The 22,917-nt window shown below is 41.2% G+C and overlaps 1 protein-coding gene and 1 non-coding gene across 4 annotated transcripts in view; both read left to right on the plus strand.

Moving 5' to 3' along the window:
* GADL1 (glutamate decarboxylase like 1) overlaps positions 1-22,917 on the plus strand; it is a 194,252-nt gene that overhangs the window by 106,892 nt on the left and 64,443 nt on the right. For all 3 annotated transcript variants that reach the window (XM_027523277.1, XM_027523276.1, XM_027523278.1), the window contains exons 13-14: positions 6,708-6,759; positions 17,789-17,878. In XM_027523277.1, coding sequence (XP_027379078.1) covers positions 6,708-6,759; positions 17,789-17,878 — 142 coding nt within the window. The remainder of the gene's footprint in view (positions 1-6,707; positions 6,760-17,788; positions 17,879-22,917) is intronic.
* LOC113881084 lies at positions 13,490-13,592 on the plus strand. The gene has a single exon (XR_003507938.1). It is a non-coding gene; the product is annotated as a U6 spliceosomal RNA (small nuclear RNA).

Raw genomic sequence — 22,917 nt, forward strand, 5'->3', positions numbered from 1 at the left:
TACCACAACTAAGAGTTTGCACACCGAGACACACTATCCCACCCGCCACTATAAAGATGAAAGACCCCGTGTGCTGCAACTAAGATCTAGCATGGCCTAAATAAATAAATAAAAATAAGTAAATATTTTTAAAATTTGTATATTGACCTTAGGATGTAAGGACCAGGTTTTGGTGGACCAGTGGACAGCATCACCCTGGCCAGATGCTCCCTCTTCCCTCGGGGAAGCAAGAACAGACCCTCTCAAGAGGACAGCAATTCCTGTTTTATGAGTTGTCAAATCCAGAAAGAAGGAGCTACTTAGTTCCTAGAAGATCTCCAAGGCATTCCCTAATTTCCATTTGACCCTTGTCGTTTCACTGAATGAGAGAACATTGCTTTCAAGAAATATTAATGACTAAAACCTTGCCTTTTTCTTCGGTTGTTTGAAAACCAGTGACATTGTGAACTTAAAGCAGCATGTGATTATTAAGCATAATTGAAACCGAGAAGGCTGGGGTTTAAAATCACCATTTCTTGCAGAAGGCAGGCAATTGTGATCTCTGATATCTGCTTAGGAAAGTTGAAAATGTGTTACAATCCTCAGGGCTTCTGGTTGCTGAGGGCACCTTGTAGGCTGTTGTTACGACACTCTAGTTAAATGGATATTCACTGAGGGGCAATTTTTAAAGCAAATCCAGAAAAGTCATGTGCGTAAGTCTTTTCAACAACAACAAACAACTCAGGAACTCCCATTCTGCTGCTTTGCTAGGTCTCCCGTGTATCATTTATCTGCTCCCATGACACACAATCTCTGTAATCTCTCAGATGGAATTCATTTCATTGACTTGCATGAATACTGAGAGATTTATTGATACCAGTATGGAAAAGATAAGCGGTTATACAATGGCACCCTTGTGCTAGTGTATTTCTCTAGGTGAGAAGAGGGAGAGAGTGCAGAAGACTCTAGAAGGGCCAACGTTTGCATTTTTTCTTATATTTGTACTTTTTAAAAACATCACAGTGCAGTGGAATGGAACATGCAGATGTCTGTGATGAGTCACACAGGCCATGCAATGTGTTCTCATGTATGCAGAGCATGCACAAACCAGATGGAAAAAAATCTCAGAAAGTCAGGGAGGCTCCATTGCCTCAGAAGAAATTTCCCATGAGGAGTTGAGACCAGAAGAAGCACTTGGTCCAGAGCGCTCCAGGGAGACTCCAGGAGGCTGGTGAATTGAGAAAGGGACTGGAAAAGCTATCTCCGGAAAGGAATGCACGCCCTTCAAAAAGGGCAAGTGAAACACACAAGTATTAGATGGACACGTGGAAGTATTAGATGGACACAGGAAATGTTTCAGAGCAAGCTTTCATTTTTGTACACTTCAAAACTAAGCCAGAATCGTAATGGAATGAGTTTTTTTACCCAGTAGGATTGGTGAAAACTCTTACTAATGTATAGTATTTCTCCCTTTTGCTAAGCTTAGTGGAAAGGACAGTGAATTTTATGAAGTCATTGTTGCTTTCTGAACAATACCTGGATGCCTTTTGGTAGTAGTGGTTTGTGGTTCCTGAGTTTTATCCAAAACCTCAATGTGCATCTTTTCTTTTTTTATGGCTTGCATCAGATAAGAATAGAGTTTTTTTTTCTCATATTTTATCTTTAGACTGTTTTTATATACTGAAAAGTTGTGAGGAATAAGTCACCTATGAACATAGGCAGAATTTGTTTCCTCCCCAAAATTCAATGTATTTAAGCATTTATTTAATAAGAGGGTACATACCCTGTAGAAGAGGCGCTAGTTTAGAAACTAGCATTTTTGAGCCTACACTCTGTGAGGTCATAGGCTTTCAGAAGATCTTAATAGATGTTGTTCCAAAAAGTGTCTCCATAGTCAAGTATGTTTGAGAAAGGCTAACCAATACATTAGTTCTTTCTTGGAGGTTCAAAGTGTTTGTTAGCACATTGAAGTCTCTGAAAGGCTTGTAATACAGGTACAATTTTAACTTCACTTTAGCCAGTAGGCAGACATTGCTGACTGTTCATCCAAATACCATCCTTCCTTCTTCCCTGTCAACAGAGCCTCCATTTTGTACAGATAGCAGTATTCCAACTGGGAACGTCGGTCCGAGTCTATCCTCCTTGCCAATCATCACTTCAGGGATGGATGTATGACTCAGATTCAGTCAGTAAGATGCAGGACGAATTCTGTGAATGCTTCTGGGGAAAATATGCTTACCTAAACAGAGTGAAGCTAAGAGAAAATACTTTCTAACCTCTTCCCCTCCTTCCTGGGACACGGTCATATGTGGATGTGATGGGCGGAGCTGTGGCTGCCGTCTTGTAACAGGAGAGAGAAACAGGAGAGAATTCAATAACACTGCAAACATGGCAGGCTGAAACAATTGAAAAAGCCTGGTTCTTGGTGACATTACTGAACCTTCCAAACAGTTCAATAGATGTTCTTATGAATTAAGCCAAGTATACACCTAGTTTCAGACAAAAATGATCTAACTGATAAGCCTCAGTTCAGTTCAGTTCAGTTCAGTCGCTCAGTCGTGTCCGACTCTTTGTGACCCCATGAATCTCAGCATGCCAGGCCTCCCTGTCCATCACCAACTCCCGGAGTTCACTCAGACTCACGTCCATTGAGATTGATAGGCCTAACATTGCTCAAATTTATTTTCATGGATAAGTGGGAAACCCATTAGCACAGTATATCATGGAAAAATAGTTTGGGAACTCTGGTGTAAACTTTTATTATGGTCATCATTCTTTATGCAGATCTCCTCTACCCTCAGTTCATTTGGACTGTTAAACCAGGTTTTATAGATTCTGAGAGTGACTGAATGGGGACATTGACCTTGACACAAAACCCAGAGCCTCATGGTTAGCGCAGAACAGAGTTTTAACGGAAATGATTCAGATGTGCTCTAGCATGCCTTTTTCCCAAGAGCAGTCTTCACCAGTTTGACAGATATTTTAAATCAGGACTATAGGCAGCGTGTCATGTAGTCATAATCTACTGCGGAAGAGTTTTACCAACCTAGTTCCTTCTCCATTTCATGCATGAGGAAGCTGAGGCAAGCTCAGGGAGGTTGAGGAGTTTGCCTAGAGTCACAGAGTCAATCAGTTACACATCTAGAATCTTCTAGAGTCATTCCCCAGATTCTGTAGTCTGGGGGGTTTTCAGGGTTAGTGCAGGCCCCCTCAGGATGGAATCCTGGCATTGAGTTTGCAGGTTGCCTTTACATTTGTACCTGAGAAGGGAAGGAAAAAATAGGATTCACAAAGCCGGTCCTCGTATAGATAAAGATTGTATGTGTGTTTTATTTTGCTTTGTAATTTATATTTTTTCTCTTATTAGTTTCCTTTTCAAAAATTGTAAGTAACCACACCTATGAAACTTTGCAGAGTGTGAATAGTCCTTTTCTCCCCATAGCATCCGGTTTTTCCCTTCCTCGGATACATCAAGGATTTATGATTGGTCATCCATGCCTTATTCCATGCTCATGTATACATGTGGAGAGGGAGCACTTATGCTTTCTTTTTTAGAGCTTCTTAAAAAGTGGAATCACATTATCTATATCTCTCAGTCCCCTGCTTTCATGTATAATGCATCATGAGCATCTCTGTGGTTTAATTGAAGTGGATATAATCCATCCTCTTTAATAGCTGCATCATAGAACATGTGTTGCTATAAAACATTTTATTTTACCTTTGTCAATTTCTGGATATTAATTTTGTTTCTAATTATTCTGTATGGAATACAGATACACACACACAGGTAATGTAGATGCAGTAACATATGTGCATGCATCTATCATCTATCTGTCTCTATTTCTGTCTCTATCTATATTTCTATCTCTGTTTGTCTATCTACCTACCTACCTATCCATCTATCCACCCAACAATCCACCCATCTCCCTACCTATCTACCTGTTTACCTAACCATCAATTCATCCATCCATCCATCCATCCATCCATCCATTCAACAGTCTATCTACTTACCTACCTACCTATCCATCCATCCATCCATCCAACAATCCATCTACCTACCAACCTATTATCCATCCATCCATGCAATAAGCCATCTATCTACCTACCTTAGTGTTGATGAGATTTTCCTGGTAGACCATCATCTCATAAGTGGTTTGCTGTATCAGAATATATGAGTATTATTAATTTTGAAAGGTTTGTAGCAGCTCTCTGGCACATTCACTAGCACCAAATGTTGTCGCTATTTAAATTTGTTTCCAGTGTCCTGTGGGCAATATGGTTTAGTATTGTTATTTCAATTTGCACTTCTCTGATTACTAATGATCTTAAGCATTTTTCTGATGTTTATTGACCATCAGAATTGCTTTTATTGAAAGTTAGGCAGTGTGCTAAGGGTGTAAAAAGTTTACAACTATGTAACATCTCCTGAAAAATTATTCAGGGAAAGGAGTATGTGGAAAGAACATCAGATACTTTGTGAGTCTGTGTGTGTATGATATCACAAAATTATTGCTCAATATAAAATACTCATTTTTATCCATTTAATACTGATAGGATTTTTATAAAATTTTTTATAATTTAAAATTAAAGTTAATCTATACTTTTTTATAAATTAAAGATTATTTTTATAATCTTTATGTTAAACACCAATGTTTAACCTTATGCAAAAAAACTAAAAAAAAATGTTTTGGAAAAAAGAACTGCATCCCATTAACTGATATATTCAGTACCCACATTCTGGGATGTCCTTTAGTAAATAAACATAATAATAATAATCCTCCATTTTCACAGTTTATATTCTATATAATTTTTATATATGACTTTATTTATTTATGTATTTTATTTTTTAACTTTACAATATTGTATTGGTTTTGCCATATATCAAAATGAATCCACCACAGGTATACATGTGCTCCCCATCCTGAACCCTCCTCTTCCCCATACCATCCCTCTGGGTCATCCCAGTGCACCAACCCCAAGCATCCAGTATCGTGCATCGAACCTGGACTGGCAACTCGTTTCATATATGATATTATACATATTTCAATGTCATTCTCCCAGATCATCCCACCCTCTCCCTCTCCCACAGAGTCCAAAAGACTGTTCTATACATCAATGTCTCTTTTGCTGTGCTATTATACAGGGCTATTGTTACCATCTTTCTAAATTCCATATATATGCGTTAGTATACTATATTGGTGTTTTTCTTTCTGGCTTACTTCACTCTGTATAATAGGCTCCAGTTTCATCCACCTCATTAGAACTGATTCAAATGTATTCTTTATAATGGCTGAGTAATACTTATTTAACTTTTTTACAACATCCATTTGCGATTGGAAAATCAGCATAGTTTATTCCAGTTTTACAGGTAAGGGAATTGAGGTCCAAAGGGAAGCATTTCTTTGTTGTCTTTAAATGTTAATTGAATGTATGTAATTCAGTTACATGATCATGTTCCATGTCATGATATTGCAGTTCCATGTCATGGTATCGTAATTCCATATGATATGGACAGGATTTTCAAAACTACTCCTCCCTCTATCCCTTCTTTCCATCCTTCCTTCCTTTTTGGCTATTATATATAAAAAATTCCTTGGCAAGTACATTTTTGTCATCACCTCTGATTGTTTCCTTACATTTGACCTCCAAATTTGAAATTCTGTGTCAAATGTTCTGAACTTTTCAAAGCTCATGATCAATTCACTAGTTTTCAAGACTAGTTGTTCAAAAGATTTATCTTTTCATACAGACAATGACAAAGCCCAGGAGGGCAGAGTCAATGTTAATTTACTCTACATTTTCAATGTCATTTTAGTCTTTTCTTCATAATATTGCATACTTCATGTAGCTGCAGCCTTTGCTTATGGCATGATAATTCTCTTTTCCCTGATATTTGTGATAATTTCATAGGCATTCTATTAATGTCTATAATGCACTTACTTTTAGCATGATATCAGTGATCAGTCTTTGCTCCCTGTGGCCTGGCCTTGGGAAAGAGGGTGTTACACTTCCTTGATTGAAAAAAGAACACACAAGCAAAACTACACACTGAAAACACTTTCCACTATGCCAGCTAGAGAATTTAAGTACCTATGCTAAATCCCCATCTAGAATATGAATGTGAAATCCCACATGGTCAGAGATATGTATCCAGTCTACTGTGAGTGGCTTTCACACAAAGTCTGATGCTAACAGGTGAGATAGACATCATCTCATGAAAAAGATGTACCTTTTTCCTCAGGCCCAGTGAATTACAATAAGCTATCTACATTTAGATAGATGTATCTGTCTAAATCAGAGAAGGCAATGGCACCCCACTCCAGTACTCTTGCCTGGAAAATCCCATGGATGGAGGAGCCTGGTGGGCTACAGTCCATGGGGTTGCTGAGAGTCGGACACGACTGAGCGACTTCACTTTCACTTTTCACTCTTATGCATTGGAGAAGGAAATGGCAACCCACTCCAGTGTTCTTGCCTTGAGAATCCCAGGGACAGGGGAGCCTGGTGGGCTGCCGTCTACGGGGTCGCACAGAGTCGGACATGACTGAAGCGACTTTGCAGCAGCAGCAGCATCTATCTAAATCCAATCCTGTATCTGTGTATGGACCCTTACTTATTTCCAAGCCTTGTCTCTACATTGGAAATTATACAATAGTTTCATTGTATGTCAGTCAGCTTCAGGGAATGTTTAGATTGCAATTTATAAATATTATTGTGACTTTTTTTAGGTACCTAGTAGAAGAAATCAAGAAAAGAGAAGGATTCAAGTTACTGATGGAAGTAAGTGATTACAGAATTGTACTTGTGATTTTGTCAGTCACCAGTGATGAAGGTGGTAATTTTCTAATCTGTTATATTTCATTGGTTTTTGTGTTGCAGACTTAAAAGCAAGTCATTAGCTTAATTCACAGAGTCCATTATGTTAATTTATTCTATTAGTGAGTATTTTTCCTTTGTTGGACTCACAGAGAACACTTGCCTTTGAGTATTGAAAATTAAAGTGCTCGATAATAATTACCAAGGATAATATGGAATAAATTATGACCTCTATCTTGATATATTAAGTTGCATAATGATTGTACTGAAAATACTGAACTGTGTTATAGTGGGGCCTGTAGGTGAAAAATCAATTAAAGTGAATGTACGGACAGTTTTCTCTTTTTATAGAATAATGAGAGCTTATTAGCTTTGGAACAATGGGAAATAAATCATTTTGTTGTTGGATTGTTTGTTATAAATAAGAAACAAAGTGGTTACAAAGAGAATATTGTTTTTTTCTAAAATATTAATGTATGGCTAAAGTGATAAAATATTATTGAAATCTGATTTTAAGAACTATGAAATGTGAGGTTCAGTTAGACCTTCTTATAGTATATACTTTGTAGCAACTTTTAAGATAATGTAAAAATCACCTAGAGGCTGTAGCCTAGGAATCTATCCTGTGAATAAGCAATCTGGCTATATTTTGGTATTTATTCATTCAGCAAGATTTATTGAGCAATTGCTGTGCGGTGGAGATGCAAGACAGGGAAGCTCCCTGCTCTTATGGTGCTTACATTCAAAGGGAAAGTAACAGGCAATTAAGCAAGCAGATTGTTTAAATGGGGAACATCAAGGTCGGGGAAGTCTTAAGGAAACAGTAAAACAGATACTAAGGAAACAATAAAAGAGATACATGAGAGATAATAAATAATTATGAATAGCTAATTGGACAGTTCCAGATGTGGGAATAAATAGAGTGGTAAATAAACAAACATGCCGAGATGGCGGCGGGGGTGGGGGGGCCTGTTTGGTTTGGGTGCAGGGAGGGCCCCGGGGGCTTTCTTGGTGCTGAGACCTGCTGTGCGTTGGTGAGAAGCTTGCCAGGCAGAGGTTCAAGGGAAAGGCGTTCCGGGTGGAATCCACAGACAACCGCAAGGCATGAAACTGAAAAAGTTCTGCCCCCTTGAGGAGCCAAAGGAAGGTGCATCAAGCAAGGTTAGGGTATAGCAGGAGCTGGTGTGGAGAGGTTGGCAGAGACTGAGTCTGCTGGCGCCATGTAGGTGCTGGTAAAGGCCTCTGGCTTTCGTAATACCCCCTTGAAGTGTAATCATCCTTGAAGAAATTTTAAGCAGAAGGGAGTCTGATTTCCATTTGAAAGACGGTGCTGGATGTCACGAAAAAGAGGTGGGTGCTGGAGAGGGGAGGACAAGAAAAGGGTAAGCGAGACAAGTTGGGAGACCAGTGCAAGTAACTCCAGTGGGTGTGAGGAGGGCCCTCAGACAGCTTTGGGAGACACTCCTGTGGAGGCTCCTGGCCGTGGATTTCCTCACTGTCTGCCAAGGGGACGTCAGGTCAGAAGGTTCTAAGAATTCAAACCCCTTGAAAACTAGAGATAGGAAGGGACTTGCGAAAAGTAGCAGAAGAATCCATATTTAAATGACTTTCTAATAACACTAGAAAGAAGCCAGAAGACATTTAGAATGTGGAACATTCCACAGGACAGCTGACTTGGTTTCAGCAGGTCAGTGGCATGAAGGAAAATAAAGGAGAGAGTAATGATCATCATTTTCAGGGTCAAAGACACCTAAGAGACAGGACAACCAAAGGCAACGGGTAGACACTGGAATCCTAGTTTAAAGGAGTCAATTATAAACAGTAAATTTTGAAACAGTTGGGGAATTTCTCATATGAACTGGTAGGAATTATCAGTAATTTTGTTAGACATGATGATGGCATTGTATCTAAGGAAGAAAATGTCTGTATTTTCTAGAGATACATACGTATCATGTAAGGATGAACAACTGCATGATTGGCTTGAGTCTGAGTCTGATCCACCTTTTTTATTTTCTTGACTTTGAGTTACCATCTTGCATTTTATTGAGATTGAATTACTTCTTTCTTTTCTCAAGTTTGAAGTGCCTTCTTTATTTCTCTGGTGGTGGGAGCTAAAAGGCTTACGAAAAGTGCTGTACACCTCGGAATTGCATGGACTTTTGATAGAGCTGAGAGGAAAAGCGATGAAGAAAATTATGAACTGATTTAAAAGTTGTTTATATATTCTTCCTAAAGGCTTAAAATTTGAGGGAGGAACCTCTTGCCATCAGCTTTAGGGAAATGCAAGCATTCACATCCTTGTAATGAAAGTTACGGTGGATTGTAATCATCAGGCAGCCTCCTGCCCTGGCTATTTTATCTCTGGGAGCCAGATGGCCCCAAAGCAGGAAAGATGGTTTCTTTAGTGGTCCTCCAGAGTTCCTACTTACAAGGGATTCTGTATGTGATCTGCATGTACCTCTTTTCTCTGTATCCATTTAGAGAAATAAAGTAAATTTAGACCTTGACTGTCATATATAAGAGTCAAGTTGATTAGCCTCTTTTTGTTAAAAAAAAAAGCCTTCCTTAGGTCGATTAAATATAAGTCGAATGCATACTTAAGAGAAGAGATAACACAGGTTCGATGGGAACCCAGGTCTGTAAAACTGCAAGACTGTCAATTTACGAAAAACCAAAGTCTGTCATGGCTTATATATTTTTCACAGATGGCAGTGAGAGTGTTAAGTGGAACATTAAAAACTGTAAATGAACACCACCAAACAGCGTACCCAGTACTTGAATATCTTTTCCTAAAAAGAATAAAAATAACGTATATGTTCTTGAAGATGATTGAAACTTATCATTTCAAATGAATTCTGCATTATTCATAGGCCCCTGAAAATTCTGTTTTTCTATGTTGCACCTAAGATCTAATAGATGGTTTCCTAGAGGTATATACTATCATTCACATATTTTATTTTGATCTCTTGGGAGAGTCCTAATTATTCAACTTTTTGTTTTTTTCTGCCTGAGTTCTGCCTTAGAAAGAGTTATTTAGGTTTCATTGACTTTGCGAGTTACAAAGGATCTCCAAGGACATCTAGTCCTGCTCATGCAGGAAACCTCTCTTGATAGTTCTTGTAACAGGAAGTCAGCTTCTGCCTGAACACTTCCTATGTAAGAGAATTCAGTTTATTCCTCTTCCAGGGAGCTCTAATTACTTGTATTCTAATGCTTATAGAATCCTACTCTTAGGATTCAATATGTATCAAGCATATTGCAACTTACAGTTTTTTAAACATAGTTTTTATGTAGTTATATTAGATCACAACAATCTTATAAATGCTAAATCCAATGCATGTTCTTTAATCTCCTTGTTGGATTTCTGCAGCATTTTGCACCATTATCCACTTTATCCCTCTTGAAATTCGCTCCTGTTTTGGCTTCTTTAGGTTTCTTTCCTATTTTTCTCCTTTCCATATGACTTTTTCTTTTCTGGCTCTATAAGAAAACCCAGTTTTCTCCGTCTGGGTACCACTTCCGTGTTCTGCAATCTTCTGTCTTGGTACTTTCTTGTGTCTACATACTCTACCTGAAATGTTGTATCCATATCTAGAGCTTTGTCATCAATCATCTCAATTATGTCTCCATCCTTGATTTGTCTCCTGAACTCTAGTCCTTTGTATGTCCTGAAATTTTCAATTAGGCTCTCTCAGGAGCCTCAAATTAATCATTTCTAAAGCTGAGGTGTAGCCATTTTCTTTATCAACAGTTTGATAAATTCATTTTCCAGATGAATTTTTGGAATTCTTTGCCAGTAGAGCTATGAGCCAGTTTCTCTTTTATTAGAACCCTAATCCATCTTTAAAAAGTCTAGGGACTGCCTTCACTGTTTCCCTTCCCCACTCCTCCAGCCACCACTTAGCTCAGGCTCCCCCAGGTCGGCACTGTCTCCCGACTCATCCCCCGCTTCCAGTCAGACCTTTCAGCCCATCTCTACGCTGCAGCCACCATGAGGGCTCGCTGATAAAATGAAATCTGAGCCCTGGACTGAAACTCTCCGATTGCTTCTGGGATGAAGCCCCTCTGCCCAGCATGGCTGACGAGGAAGCCCTTCACGAGGGACGCCTGTCTCTGTTTCCAGCATCGCCCTCCCTCAGCACACGCTGACGTCTGCTCATCCCAAGCACTTATCATCACCCTGGGTACACTGGCTTCTACACGTGAGCTTGTTTGCTTTGTCAGGAATGTTTCGTGGGTTATGAGAAAGTTCTTCTTTTAAAATACTCATCCCATTGCAGTTTGATCACCTGTATCTTTAATAGCTTTATTACTATTGCCTGAGTTCCTGGAGATAAACACTAAGTCACTTTTTCCCACATTTCATATCTAGAATATAGAAAAATTTTGAATTCTATTCTGTTTCTTATTAAATTGAACATGTAAGTTGCCCTTCTGACATGCTATGATTTTTTCATGGTCCCCTTCTAATATATAGACAGAAATTACCACAATGATGTGTCTCACATAGTAGAGATTTTAATGGTGCTATTTATCCACTTGTAGAGGACGTATTTTCCTACCAGTATAGTTCCAGCTAATAGTTGCTACATAGGAGAGTGCCTTCTGTGTGCCATATGCGATGGTAAGTATTGGAAATAATCCCTTTACTCATCAAGCCAACTCTGTAGGATAGACAGAGCAATCTCCATCTTATAGATTAGGAAGCGGAAGCTTAGAGAGCTTGGACAGGTACCTGTCCAAGCAAAGACCTAGTGAAGCTGGGATTCAGACTGCATCCATGTGACTCCAAAACCCAGGCTCTTTGTGCTACCAAGTGCTGTCTTTGGAATTTTTCAGTAGTTTAATTGGTTACTTAAAATTTGTGAGCTTGAAGTCAAATAAAATCCATCATGACCCCCTTGTCCATTCTATATTTGCATGACAGATCATTTCGGTCTATGTGCTAGATTCTACAGTTATACTTATTAAAAAGCATAGTGCTGGCTTTTATTGTGGTGGTGGTGGTGGTGACCTAATGATATTGCAGAAAGGGAGAAGAGTTTCTTTTGACAAAACTCAGTTTTAGAGAATGCGAGCCACTACAGCTTGGTGACCATTGACCTTTTTTCCCCAAGAGTCACATATTATTTGCTCGATAATCCTTGCTGAAATTGACATCAAAGCACTGGCTTTATTTCTTGGAATATATCTCCTTTCTTTCTCTGAGAAAATCAGGGTAGAATGAAGCCATCTTTTCTTTTGTGACACTTCTTTACATCTTGCTGCTGCTGCTAAGTCGCTTCAGTCGTGTCCGACTCTGTGCGACCCCATAGACGGCAGCCCACCAGGCTCCCCCGTCCCTGGGATTCTCCAGGCAAGAACACGGGAGTGGGTTGCCATTTCCTTCTCCAATGCATGAAAGTGAAAAGTGAAAGTGAAGTCGCTCAGTCATGTCCGACTCTTAGCGACCCCATGGACTGCAGCCTACCAGGCTCCTCCGTCCATGGGATTTTCCAGGCAAGAGTACTGGAGTGGGTGCCATCGCCTTCTCCTCTTTACGTCTTAATGAATTTAAAAAAATGATGACGACACTTTCACTGCTACAGACTTTTTGTGCCATTCTATCACCTGCCTGGTCTGGACACTTGGATTCCTTCTTATGCCTTCTCAGTGTTACAGTGTTAGACAATATGGGCTAAATGTGGTCCTAAGACACCTAAGAGGTCAGGCTTTCATATATGTACTCAATTAAGTGGCATGTGAATAATTCTATTCTGAAAATACAGGTTAGTGCTTTGAAGGCAGAGACAGGAAAACTCAATATGAACACTCTTTGTGAATATTCAAGGTTTATTGTGGTTTTTTTTAACTTGTTTTTTTTTCAAATTTTAATAATTTGAGGAATGATTTATCGTAAAGGTATTCCACCAAATGGCACATCAAATTTCCTCCAGTGAAATGAAATGTCAAAAAGGCTTCACCAGTTTTACCATTCTCAAAGAAGCTGGGCAAAGAGATCCCAGATTTGTCACTTCTGAAATATCTAAACTGAAACTGACTGAAGGAAGAAAACTTAAAACGTGATTCAAAAGGCATAAGTCCCAAATTATAAAATATTGAGCAGATGTGATAGCAGATAGAAACGATTGCAAAATGATTCACAATATTGCCATGCAAATAAAAGAGAATGGTGAATTTAATGATGTGTTAGTCACTCAGTCGTGTGTACGACCCCATGGATTTGTAATCCACCAGGCTCCTCTTTCCATGGAACTCTTCAGGCAAGAATACTAGAGTGGGTTGCCATTCCCTTCTCCAGGGGATCTTCCTGACCCAGGGATTGAACCCAAGTCTCCTGCATTCCAGGCAGATTCTTTACCATCTAAGCCACCAGGGAATCAGATAGAAGCTACTGCCAAATGATTCATAATGTTGCCCTGCAAATGAAAGAGAATGGCTAATTTAATGATATATTAGTGTCTAATAAGAAGACAAAAACTGCACAATAATTTGAAGTGGGAACATGAAATGTAAAGAATTATAGTGCTTGGGACTTCCCTGGCGGTCCAATGGCTGAAACTCTGCAGTCCCAATGCAGGGGGCCTGGGTTAGATCCCTGGTCTTAGAACTCCATCAGAACCCACATGCCATAACTAAGACCCAGTGTAGCTAAGTAAATAAATTAAAAAAAAAAAAAAAAGAATTATCATGCTTGCTTTAACAGCACATATATTAAAACTGGAGTGATACAGAAAAGATTAGCATGGTCCCAGTACAAGGATGATATGTAGATTTGTGAAGAGTTCCATAAAAAAAAGAATTATTAACAGGGGATTGGAGTCATGGGAGATGCCTCATAAGAGAGAAAAAGAGCTTTAGAAGTATAGAAATAGCAGATGATGTAGAGAACAGCCATCACTTCTAGAACTGAGACGGAGCATCAGACAAGAGCCCGCCTCTGCCCAGACCTGAGATCCAGAGTTGGTTGGAAAGAGTGTGTGTGACTCACAGGATGGCAGGCACATCCCCCAAGGTGTCAGGGCGGTTGGGTCTCTAGGAATCCACCAGCTGGAGTGCTGGAGAGCAGGACGCTGATTTCAGGGCACTGCTGCATCTTGGACTCACTCAAGCTGTCCAAGGCAAGTTCGCCTAGCTGGCGGCCTTCCCGATGAGATCCCTGGAGGAGAGTGGGCAAGGGGAAAACCATTATGGATGCCCACCCGTGGCCAGGCCATGGTGAAGCCACCTCAGGGTGCGGTGCTGGGGGACGCTGTTGGGGCCACTTGGTGCTGGTCACCAAAACTGCTGGCGAGAGCCCCACCCACTGAAGAAGCCCTGTGAGATGAGCCAGGAGACAAGGAGGAGGCCACTTCTCCTCCGTGTCCCTCCAGCACCCTCTGCTGATAAAGTCTCTGATAGGACCAGATGGCAAGGAGAAATATTTATAGTGTCCACCTCCATTATGGCAGGACATACAGAGAGGGTGGATTTGGAGCTGAGAGGCGATAAATTGATAACTGACATAAGTGGTATCTGGAACAAAATCCTTCGTTTACACAAAGACACAAATTCCTAGAATCTAGTGACAGATAATAACTCCATTTTTTTCTACTTTCTAATCAACCATAGTGACTTTATTTATTCAATAACAGATTTGTTCACATTAGATGATTAAACAATTTGAAGGCCAAGACATTCTAGTCTAGAAAAACCAAATTAATCATAAATTAGAAAACCAAGTATAAATTGTGTAGATTTGTAAAGACTGTTATAGTCTCATGGTAAATGTTTGTGGAAATTGACTAGAATTACAAAGTACTGCATTTTGAATTACTCTCTGTTTTGAAGACTTGTAGCTCCTTTTCTTTTTCTTTTTTTTTAATCTTTTGACTTTTTTTTGGTCAAACTCAATAAACCTGTTACTGACTTCAAAGGTGAAAGGATGATCAGATCAAGAGCTTATCTTGTTGAGCTAGGAATGTTTCTGGGCTCTCACTTGTAATTTAAAATCCACTAAAATCCAAACTCTCTATAGTACCAGTTTTGATTTTAGGAGATGAGATGATAGCCGTTTCCTCTCTCTCTGAAATACTTTGAAACTTTATGCTGACACTGGTTATTACCTACAAACTGTGTTTGTGGTGGGAAAATGGAAGTAATTTCCGAAACTATCAGCACGAAGAATGCGATTCTGAGGAAGGTGCCAGGTGGGAGGGCACGACCCATGGTCTTTTCTGAGCACAGCTTGGGGTGTCTGAGTTGTCAGCCCCAAGGTAATGTCTGTTATCACCTGGTCATTGAGTACAAGTCTGTGATTGCCCCTAGCAGGCCCTGCATTTATGTCTCTGTGAAAACAGCTGCCTGAAGCCCATTGTGAGACCTTATTCCGCATTTAACCAAAGTATTTCTAATGGAAAACCAGATTACTGGGGAAAATAACTGGGCCACTTTAGACCAGAAGTTCTCAAACATAGATGATGTGCAGCTCACTTGAGGTCACCTGAAATGCTTCTCCTTAAAAGTTAACTTATTAACTAATTTATTTCTTTGGCTGCATCAGGTCTCGGTGGAGGCACGTGGGCTCTTTCGCTGTGGTGCGTGGGCCCAGTAGTTGCAGCGCTCGGGCTTAGCTGCTCTAAGGCATGTAGGATCTCTCCGACCATGGATCGAACCCATGTTCCCTGCACTGGAAAGTGGATTCTTATCCATGGAACCACCAGGGAAGTCCCCTGAAATGCTTCTGAAAATGCCAGTTCTTCAGCCATTTCTGTGATGGACTGAATGGCACTCTGGGGGTGCTGAGCCCAGGGGCTAAGTGTGCACTGTGAGCAGGGTCTCTAGTGGACTTACACCCTTCCCCATACTGATCCCTGAGAGTCAGGAGTCAAGGTGATGCTCTTTTTTTTTTTCCTTCTTTTGATGCTGTATTGATCAGGGTCACAGCAAGGCTGGTTAAGTAAAGCCCAAGTATGTCATATGTTATCAACTCACAGGTAATCGGTGATTTTGCATTCGTCAAGTATAGCAGGAAATAGAAGACAACTTTGGCTACCTTAAATAGAGAAGGAGTTGTTGGAAGGAGATGTGGGAGATAATAATCAATTTTCAGTTCAGTTCAGTCGCTCAGTCGTGTCTGACTCTGTGACCCCATGAACCGCAGCACGCCTCCCTGTCCATCACCAGTTCCTGGAGTTCACCCAAACTCATGTCCATTGAGTCAGTGATGCCATCCAGCCATCTCATCCCCTGTCGGTCCCTTCTCCTCCTGCCCTCAATCTTTCCCAGCCTCAGGGTCTTTTCCAATGAGTCAGCTCTTCACATCAGGTGGCCAAAGGATTGGAGTTTCAGCTTTAACATCAGTCCTTCCAATGAACACCCAGGACTGATCTCCTTTAGGATGGACTGGTTGGATCTCCTTGCAGTCCAAGGGACTCTCAAGAGTCTTCTCCAACACCACAGTTCAAAAGCATCAATTCTAAAAAAAAAAGAAAAAAAAAACCAAAAGCATCAATTCTTCAGCGCTCAGCTTTCTTCACAGTTCAACTCTCACATCCATACATGACCACTGGAAAAACCATAGCCTTGACTAGACGGACCTTTGTTGACAAAGTAATGTCTCTGCTTTTTAATATGCTGTCTAGGTTGGTCATAACTTTCCTTCCAAGGAGTAGTGTCTTTTCATTTCACGGCTACAATCACCATCTGCAGTGATTTTGGAGCCCCAAAAAATAAAGTCTGAAACTGTTTCCGTTGTTTCCCCACCTATTTCCCGTGAAGTGATGGGACCGGATGCCATGATCTTAGTTTTCTGAATGTTGAGCTTTAAGCCAGCTTTTTCACTTTGCTCTTTTACTTTCATCAAGAGGTTTTTAGTTCCTCTTCACTTTCTGCCATAAGGGTGGTGTCATCTGCATATCCGAGGTGATTGATATTTCTCCCGGCAATCTTGATTCCAGTTTGTGCTTCTTCCAGCCCAGCGTTTCTCATGATGTACTCTGCATATAAGTTAAATAAGCAGGGTGTCAATATACAGCCTTGATGTACTCCTTTTCTTATTTGGAACCAGTCTGTTGTTCTATGTCGAGTTCTAACTGTTGCTTCCTGACCTGCATACAGGTTTCTCAGGAGGCAGGTCAGGTGGTCTGGTATTCCCATCTCTTTCAGAATTTTCCACAGTTTATTGTGATCCACACACTCAAAGGCTTTGGCATAGTCAATAAAGCAGAAATAGATGTTTTTCTGGAACTCTCTTGCTTTTTTGATGATCCAGTGGATGTTGGCAATTTGATCTCTGGTCCCTCTGCCTTTTCTAAAACCAGCTTGAACATCTGGAAGTTCATGGTTCATGTATTACTGAAGCCTGGCTTGGAGAATTTTGAGCATTACTTTACTAGCATGTGAAATGAGTGCAATTGTGTGGTAGTTTGAGCATTCTTTGGCATTGCCTTTCTTTGGGATTGGAATGAAAACTGACCTTTTCCAGTGCTGTGGCCACTGCTGAGTTTTCCAAATTTGCTGGCATATTGAGTGCAGCACTTTCACAACATCATCTTTTAGGATTTGAAATAGCTCAACTGGAATTCCATCACCTCCACTAGCTTTGTTCTCAGTGATGCTTCCTAAGGCCCACTTGACTTCGCATTCCAGGATGTCTGGCTCCAGGTCAGTGACCACACCAGAGGGACAAACGAGGGCACCTCTGGGTGTTTGCGTGTCAGGCACTATAACTAATGCTTAGTTAGATCTGCATTGGATCAACTTCCAACTTAATTGTGTTTATTCTTGATCTTGTGCTCATCCCGTATCCAGAGGAAATAGCACTCTCTGGGTACACTAACGGAGAAGAAAATTTCCCAATAAGCTGTACTGAAAGTAAGGCAGGATGGATGTCTAATCTATCAGATTCTGGCGTTACCAATGTAAGACACATATGATGACTCAGAGAAACTAGCTGAGAGTTGAACTGCATTCTAAGATTAATTAACAGCTTTCAAACTTTCTTCCTCTTCAGCCTGAATATGCCAATATTTGCTTTTGGTACATTCCACCGAGCCTTAGACAGATGGAGGAAGGACCTGAGTTCTGGGCAAAACTTCATTTGGTGAGTAATAAGCACATCACATCTTTCCTTCCGAAGAAGTAGATCCAATGCCTGTTGTCTGTTGAGCCTGTAAATAATTCCAGACTGGCAAGATCTTCTTGAAGTTCTAGAGAGGTGGTTCTTAGTGCATTAAAAGCTAAGCACATGCCAAACAGTTGTAAGCATTATTTACGTTTGACCAGCCAACACACTTGACGCACACACACAAATTCAAAATAATTGTGCTGTTTGCAAAATGGTTGTAGAACGTATGCAAAGTTCTAATTCTCAGTGCGCTTCCAAGCATGTGATCTGGCAGTGGCTGATGTCGTAAGACGGGTGGCTTCTTTCTTCATCCCCACTGGTATTTGTCTGTGACTGTGCATCACCTCCCTAGAAGGCAACCTTAAAGTCTAAATCTGCTCCCCTTCATGAATGTGAGACTTTCTGTTCTTTCTGTCAACAAAGACCCTGCATCTTTTGCCCAAGGGACTAACGTGATAAAAAAGAAAGAGATGCCGGCAATGAACGTCAGCTCACCACTGAACTGAATATGCTGCAGGGAACCTTCACACACAGCTGGGGAGGGCTGGTCGTCCAGAGTGAGGAGAGGCCTCGGGCGCTGGGGACTTCTTGTGTCCCTCCTGCACCTCCCCCAGCATGGCCCCGCCAAGGAGCATCCTCCTCCTGACCCACGTTTCCAAGAATTCTGAAGTCTCCCAAGTCGACCTTCCATGACCCCACCTTCCCGCTGCATGGACGGAGTGCAGATTGAATTGAATGAGCATCCCCTGAGCACTCTGTGCCCGTCATGTAAAGGGCAAGTTCTTGGGTCCCGTCACGTCAGGAGCCCTGTATCCCTGTATCCCCTGCCTGCTCCCTCTCCAGCACAGTGAGCTAGCTATATGTGCCTGACTGTAACAGCTCCTATTTGCAAACCCCTCTCTGCCCTCAGTGGGGAAATCAATGATAGTTTTAATACCTTCGATAGATGGTACCCCTTCTCCTTGCCCTCTAGAAGAAAAGGGAAAACTTTCCAATCAGGTGCTCACTATGCCCGGCCCAGGAGATACACACGTAAGGGACTTGGTCCCCGTCCTGGGAATCTCGTATTCTAGGAGACAGACGAGTAAAGACATCGTCACAAGGGAACTCATAGGTGCCTAGATGGAGAGAAACCCTATAAAGGCAGAGAGAAAGGATATCACCCTAGTGTGTGTGACAGAAGATCCGAATCTTGAATAGTAAGTAGCTGCCGGTCAGGTGGGTTCCAGGAAGAATCACAGCATGATGGCCCAGAGGCTCAAGAGAGGAGGGCGTGGTGGAAGACCGACAGAGTGGGGTGAGGGGCAGGCGGAGGGCAGGATGAGAGCAGCGGGTGAGTGGCATGCGCAGATGGAGGCCCACCTCCCACAGCGAGGTGCTTGGGATTTGTGCCTAGTCAGGTGGGGGTGGGACGATCATGACCTTTAAGCCATGGCCACCTGGATCCTTACCTGCCGCATCTTCTTCTGCCTCTGGTCACTTTCTGTTTATTCGTGGCTCATTTCGTCTCCTGCAAGGTAGCACAGTAAATACCCAATATATAAATACTCTACCTCTCCTTGAACCTGCGATCCGGTAGCAGAGATAGGGAGAGATGGACAGAGTTACCTGTGCCTTTGCCTAGACAAGCCTTCCATGGGCCACTTCAGGCAGGATCTGGCTTGCCTTTCATACATCACACGGTGCAAATGAGAAAGTACTAAAGACTACATTTCAGACGGGAAGTGACTCAAAAAGAAACAAGAGCTTAATGGTGTGAGAATTTAATCGTGATGTTTGCTTTGATGGAATGCATCAGGCATTGTTTGGTGATGTGGGGGATAATTGCTAACAGCTGAGAAAAATATGGTGGCCATTCTTCTCTCTTTCTGATTGTTAAGATAAGCACACGAGAAGGTGATGTTCATCTTTTATGGACCATTGCACGGACACGGATCAGGACAACTAAATAGTCCCTTTTATGTTTGGGGATACCATGGCCTCACTCTTCCTTTGTTTAAAGAAATATTTACATGACCTAATCTCAGAAAATTTGAAATCAAGGTGAGTATATAAGCTAAAATCAGATAAATCAGCACATAATACAGTTTTAATCTTAATTGGAAATTGAATATGAATCGGGGTCGTCTCTTCTCCCTGCAGTTTTTGCCAGCATTTGTGCTCTCGTGATTAACATCCATGAATCTCCATCCTTTCGTTTTGGAAAGGCTTTTCTGCCGGTTAGAACCTTGGGGCCCTTGCCCAGTCTAGTATCATCCGATTCTAATTGTTCTGGTTTCTTCTGATTCATAAACACGTATGTTGCAGATGAATCATCGTGGGTGCTCGTCTAAGTTTCCTTTTAGCCTCTCTCTTGTCGTGGGCGTGTGTGAGTGAATTCGGCAAGGCAGGGAGGCATATATATCTATTGATGATCTATGAGATTTCGTGCTTACTGTAGTATGAGAATGCAAGCGTGTGATTTATAACCTGGAGTGTACTTAAAAGCACACTTGAAATTTGTTTCGGGGTTTATCTTGGTTGGAGAATCACAAACAAATAAATAAACCAAATAAGGCTTTGCCCGCCCGCATCAGACTCGTGTCAGACGGAGCTGTCAGAGTTCAGCATCAATGGTGTGAGAAGTCTTCCCTGTGGCAGGAGGAGGGGAGGAAGATTCTCTGGTAATGAATCTGGAGTGTGAGTGTGTCAGTGTGTAAGCGTGTGTGTGTGTGTGCGCTCACGTGCACGTGTGAGACAGTTGTTGAGAACGCACTCTCCTGCTGCTGTGACAGCCCCTCTCTGACCCTGCGCATCCGCTGAGTTCAGACTCCTTTTGAAGTTGTCCTCCATTAGAGCTCTTCTTTTTGCTTTGTTTTTTCAGGCATTGCGGCCTTCTAGGTCTTCATTAGTTCCCCAAGCAGATTGTTCTTGCATCTTTTCTGGTGTCTGTCTCCTGTTTATTTTTTCTTCTCTCCACACAGTCATACCTGCTGCCCTGTTTTATCTCCTTATTTTCCTCCTGAAGGCCTCTGAATGCTTTCCTTGTTCTTCTAGTCATAGCTTTCCACCCGATCGACCACCAACCACTGTTTATAATAAATTCTGTTGATGTTCTCTTTATTCTCTGAAGATGAAACCAATAGAAAATAAGGCCTACCTACATGGAATTTTGTAAAAGGTATCAGAAGGCGTTACTGGTCATATGAAGGAATAATAATCTTTAAAGATATGTATTTTATTACATAAACATTTGGCACAACAATATTAGAAGATGTGAGGCAGTGATAGGATCCTTACATATCCTCTTAGAATCACTATGAATATGACTCTTAAAAGTTATTGCTGATGCAAATAATAGGAATGGGGTGATGATATTGGAGACATAATTTTCTTTTTTCTTTTTTTAATTTTTATTTTTGGCTGTGCTGTGCGGCATGTGGGATCTTAGTTTCCTGATCAGGGATTGAACCATGCCCGAGACACTGGAACTACAGTCTCAACCACCGGGCCACCGGAAGGCCCCATAATTCTCAAAACAAGACACACAATTCTTGGCAAAGCATTGAAGAAAACGTTTTCCCTTGATTTACATGATAGTAGAAAACTTGGTGTTTTTTTAAAACGGGCATAGAATAGTTTGCATTTGCTTGTGAAACAGGGTTCTGGTAACCATAATCTTGGGCTCCTGCATTTCCAGCAGGACATTTGAAAGTCCTGCAGGATGTGGGGCAGCTCTGTCTGGCTCAGGACCACTCTGCACATGGCAGGGCAGCTGGCATCTGGGTGCCCAAGTGACTGAACACCAGTAGCAACCCCCAAAAATCAAGAAAACCAAAAGCATCTGCCTGAATTCCCAGAATATTCCCTGGAGGTGTAGTACCATTCCCCTGAGAATGACTGATCCACAGGATACAATCTAGTTCATTCTGCTTGGCATCCAAAGGCCTCCTTGTCTGATCCTTAGGCATTAAAATAGCAAGACATTTTTAAAAACTTCAATATTCAGCTATAGGGAATTAGTTCAAATGTAGAATACAATTTATATGAAAATTTGTAGTGTATAGACAATTAAAATTTTGTTCCAGAATAACATATTCATAATTTGTTATTAACTGGAAAGATAAGTTATAGAACAGTCACTATAGTATGATGCGGGAGAAGGCAATGGCACCCCACTCCAGTACTCTTGCCTGGAAAACCCCATGGATGGAGGAGCCTGGTAGGCTGCAGTCCATGGGGTCGCTAAGAGTCAGACATGACTGAGCAACTTCGCTTTCACTTTTCACTTTCATGCGTTGGAGAAGGAAATGGCAACCCACTCCAGTGTTCTTGCCTGGAGAATCCCAGGAACAGCAGAGCCTGGTGGGCTGCCGTCTATGGGGTCGCACAGAGTCAGACACGACTGAAGCGACTTAGCAGCAGCAGAACAGCAGCATGATGCGAATTTTGAAAAATTACTGTTTGTGTGTGTGTGCTCAATCACTCAGTCGTGTCTGGCTCTTTGCAACCCCTATGGATTGTAGCCCGCCAGCCTCCTCAATCCATGTTGTCCAGGAGAGAATACTTGAATGGATTGGCGTTTCTTCCTCCAGGGGATCTTCCTGACTCAGGAATCAAACTTGTGTCTCCTGCTTTGGTAGGTGGATTCTTTACCACTAGTGCCACCTGGAAAACCCATAGTTTGTATGTACATAGATACTCGTGTACACATGAAATATTGTTTATGTGGTTAGGAAAGTGACCGACAATACACACCAAACTATTTTAGACATAGTTACAGGTGATCTTCCCCTTTCTTTTCTATTCCTCTGTAATATCTTAATTTCTATAATCAGTATATATTGCTTTTGTGAAAGTAATAGTAATGACAGCAACAATAATAGTAAACCAAAGTATAAGACCCACCGAAGGCATAGAGTTTCTTGAGTGTTTATCCAGACAAAGGCTATCCAAGTTTTGGCCATAATCTTGTAATGGGAAAAAAATTTTTAATTGAGTATTTACCCCAATATGTATTAGTTGTTTTTAAATTA

This window comes from Bos indicus x Bos taurus, chromosome 22, assembly GCF_003369695.1.
Source record: "Bos indicus x Bos taurus breed Angus x Brahman F1 hybrid chromosome 22, Bos_hybrid_MaternalHap_v2.0, whole genome shotgun sequence".
NCBI lineage: Eukaryota > Metazoa > Chordata > Mammalia > Artiodactyla > Bovidae > Bos > Bos indicus x Bos taurus.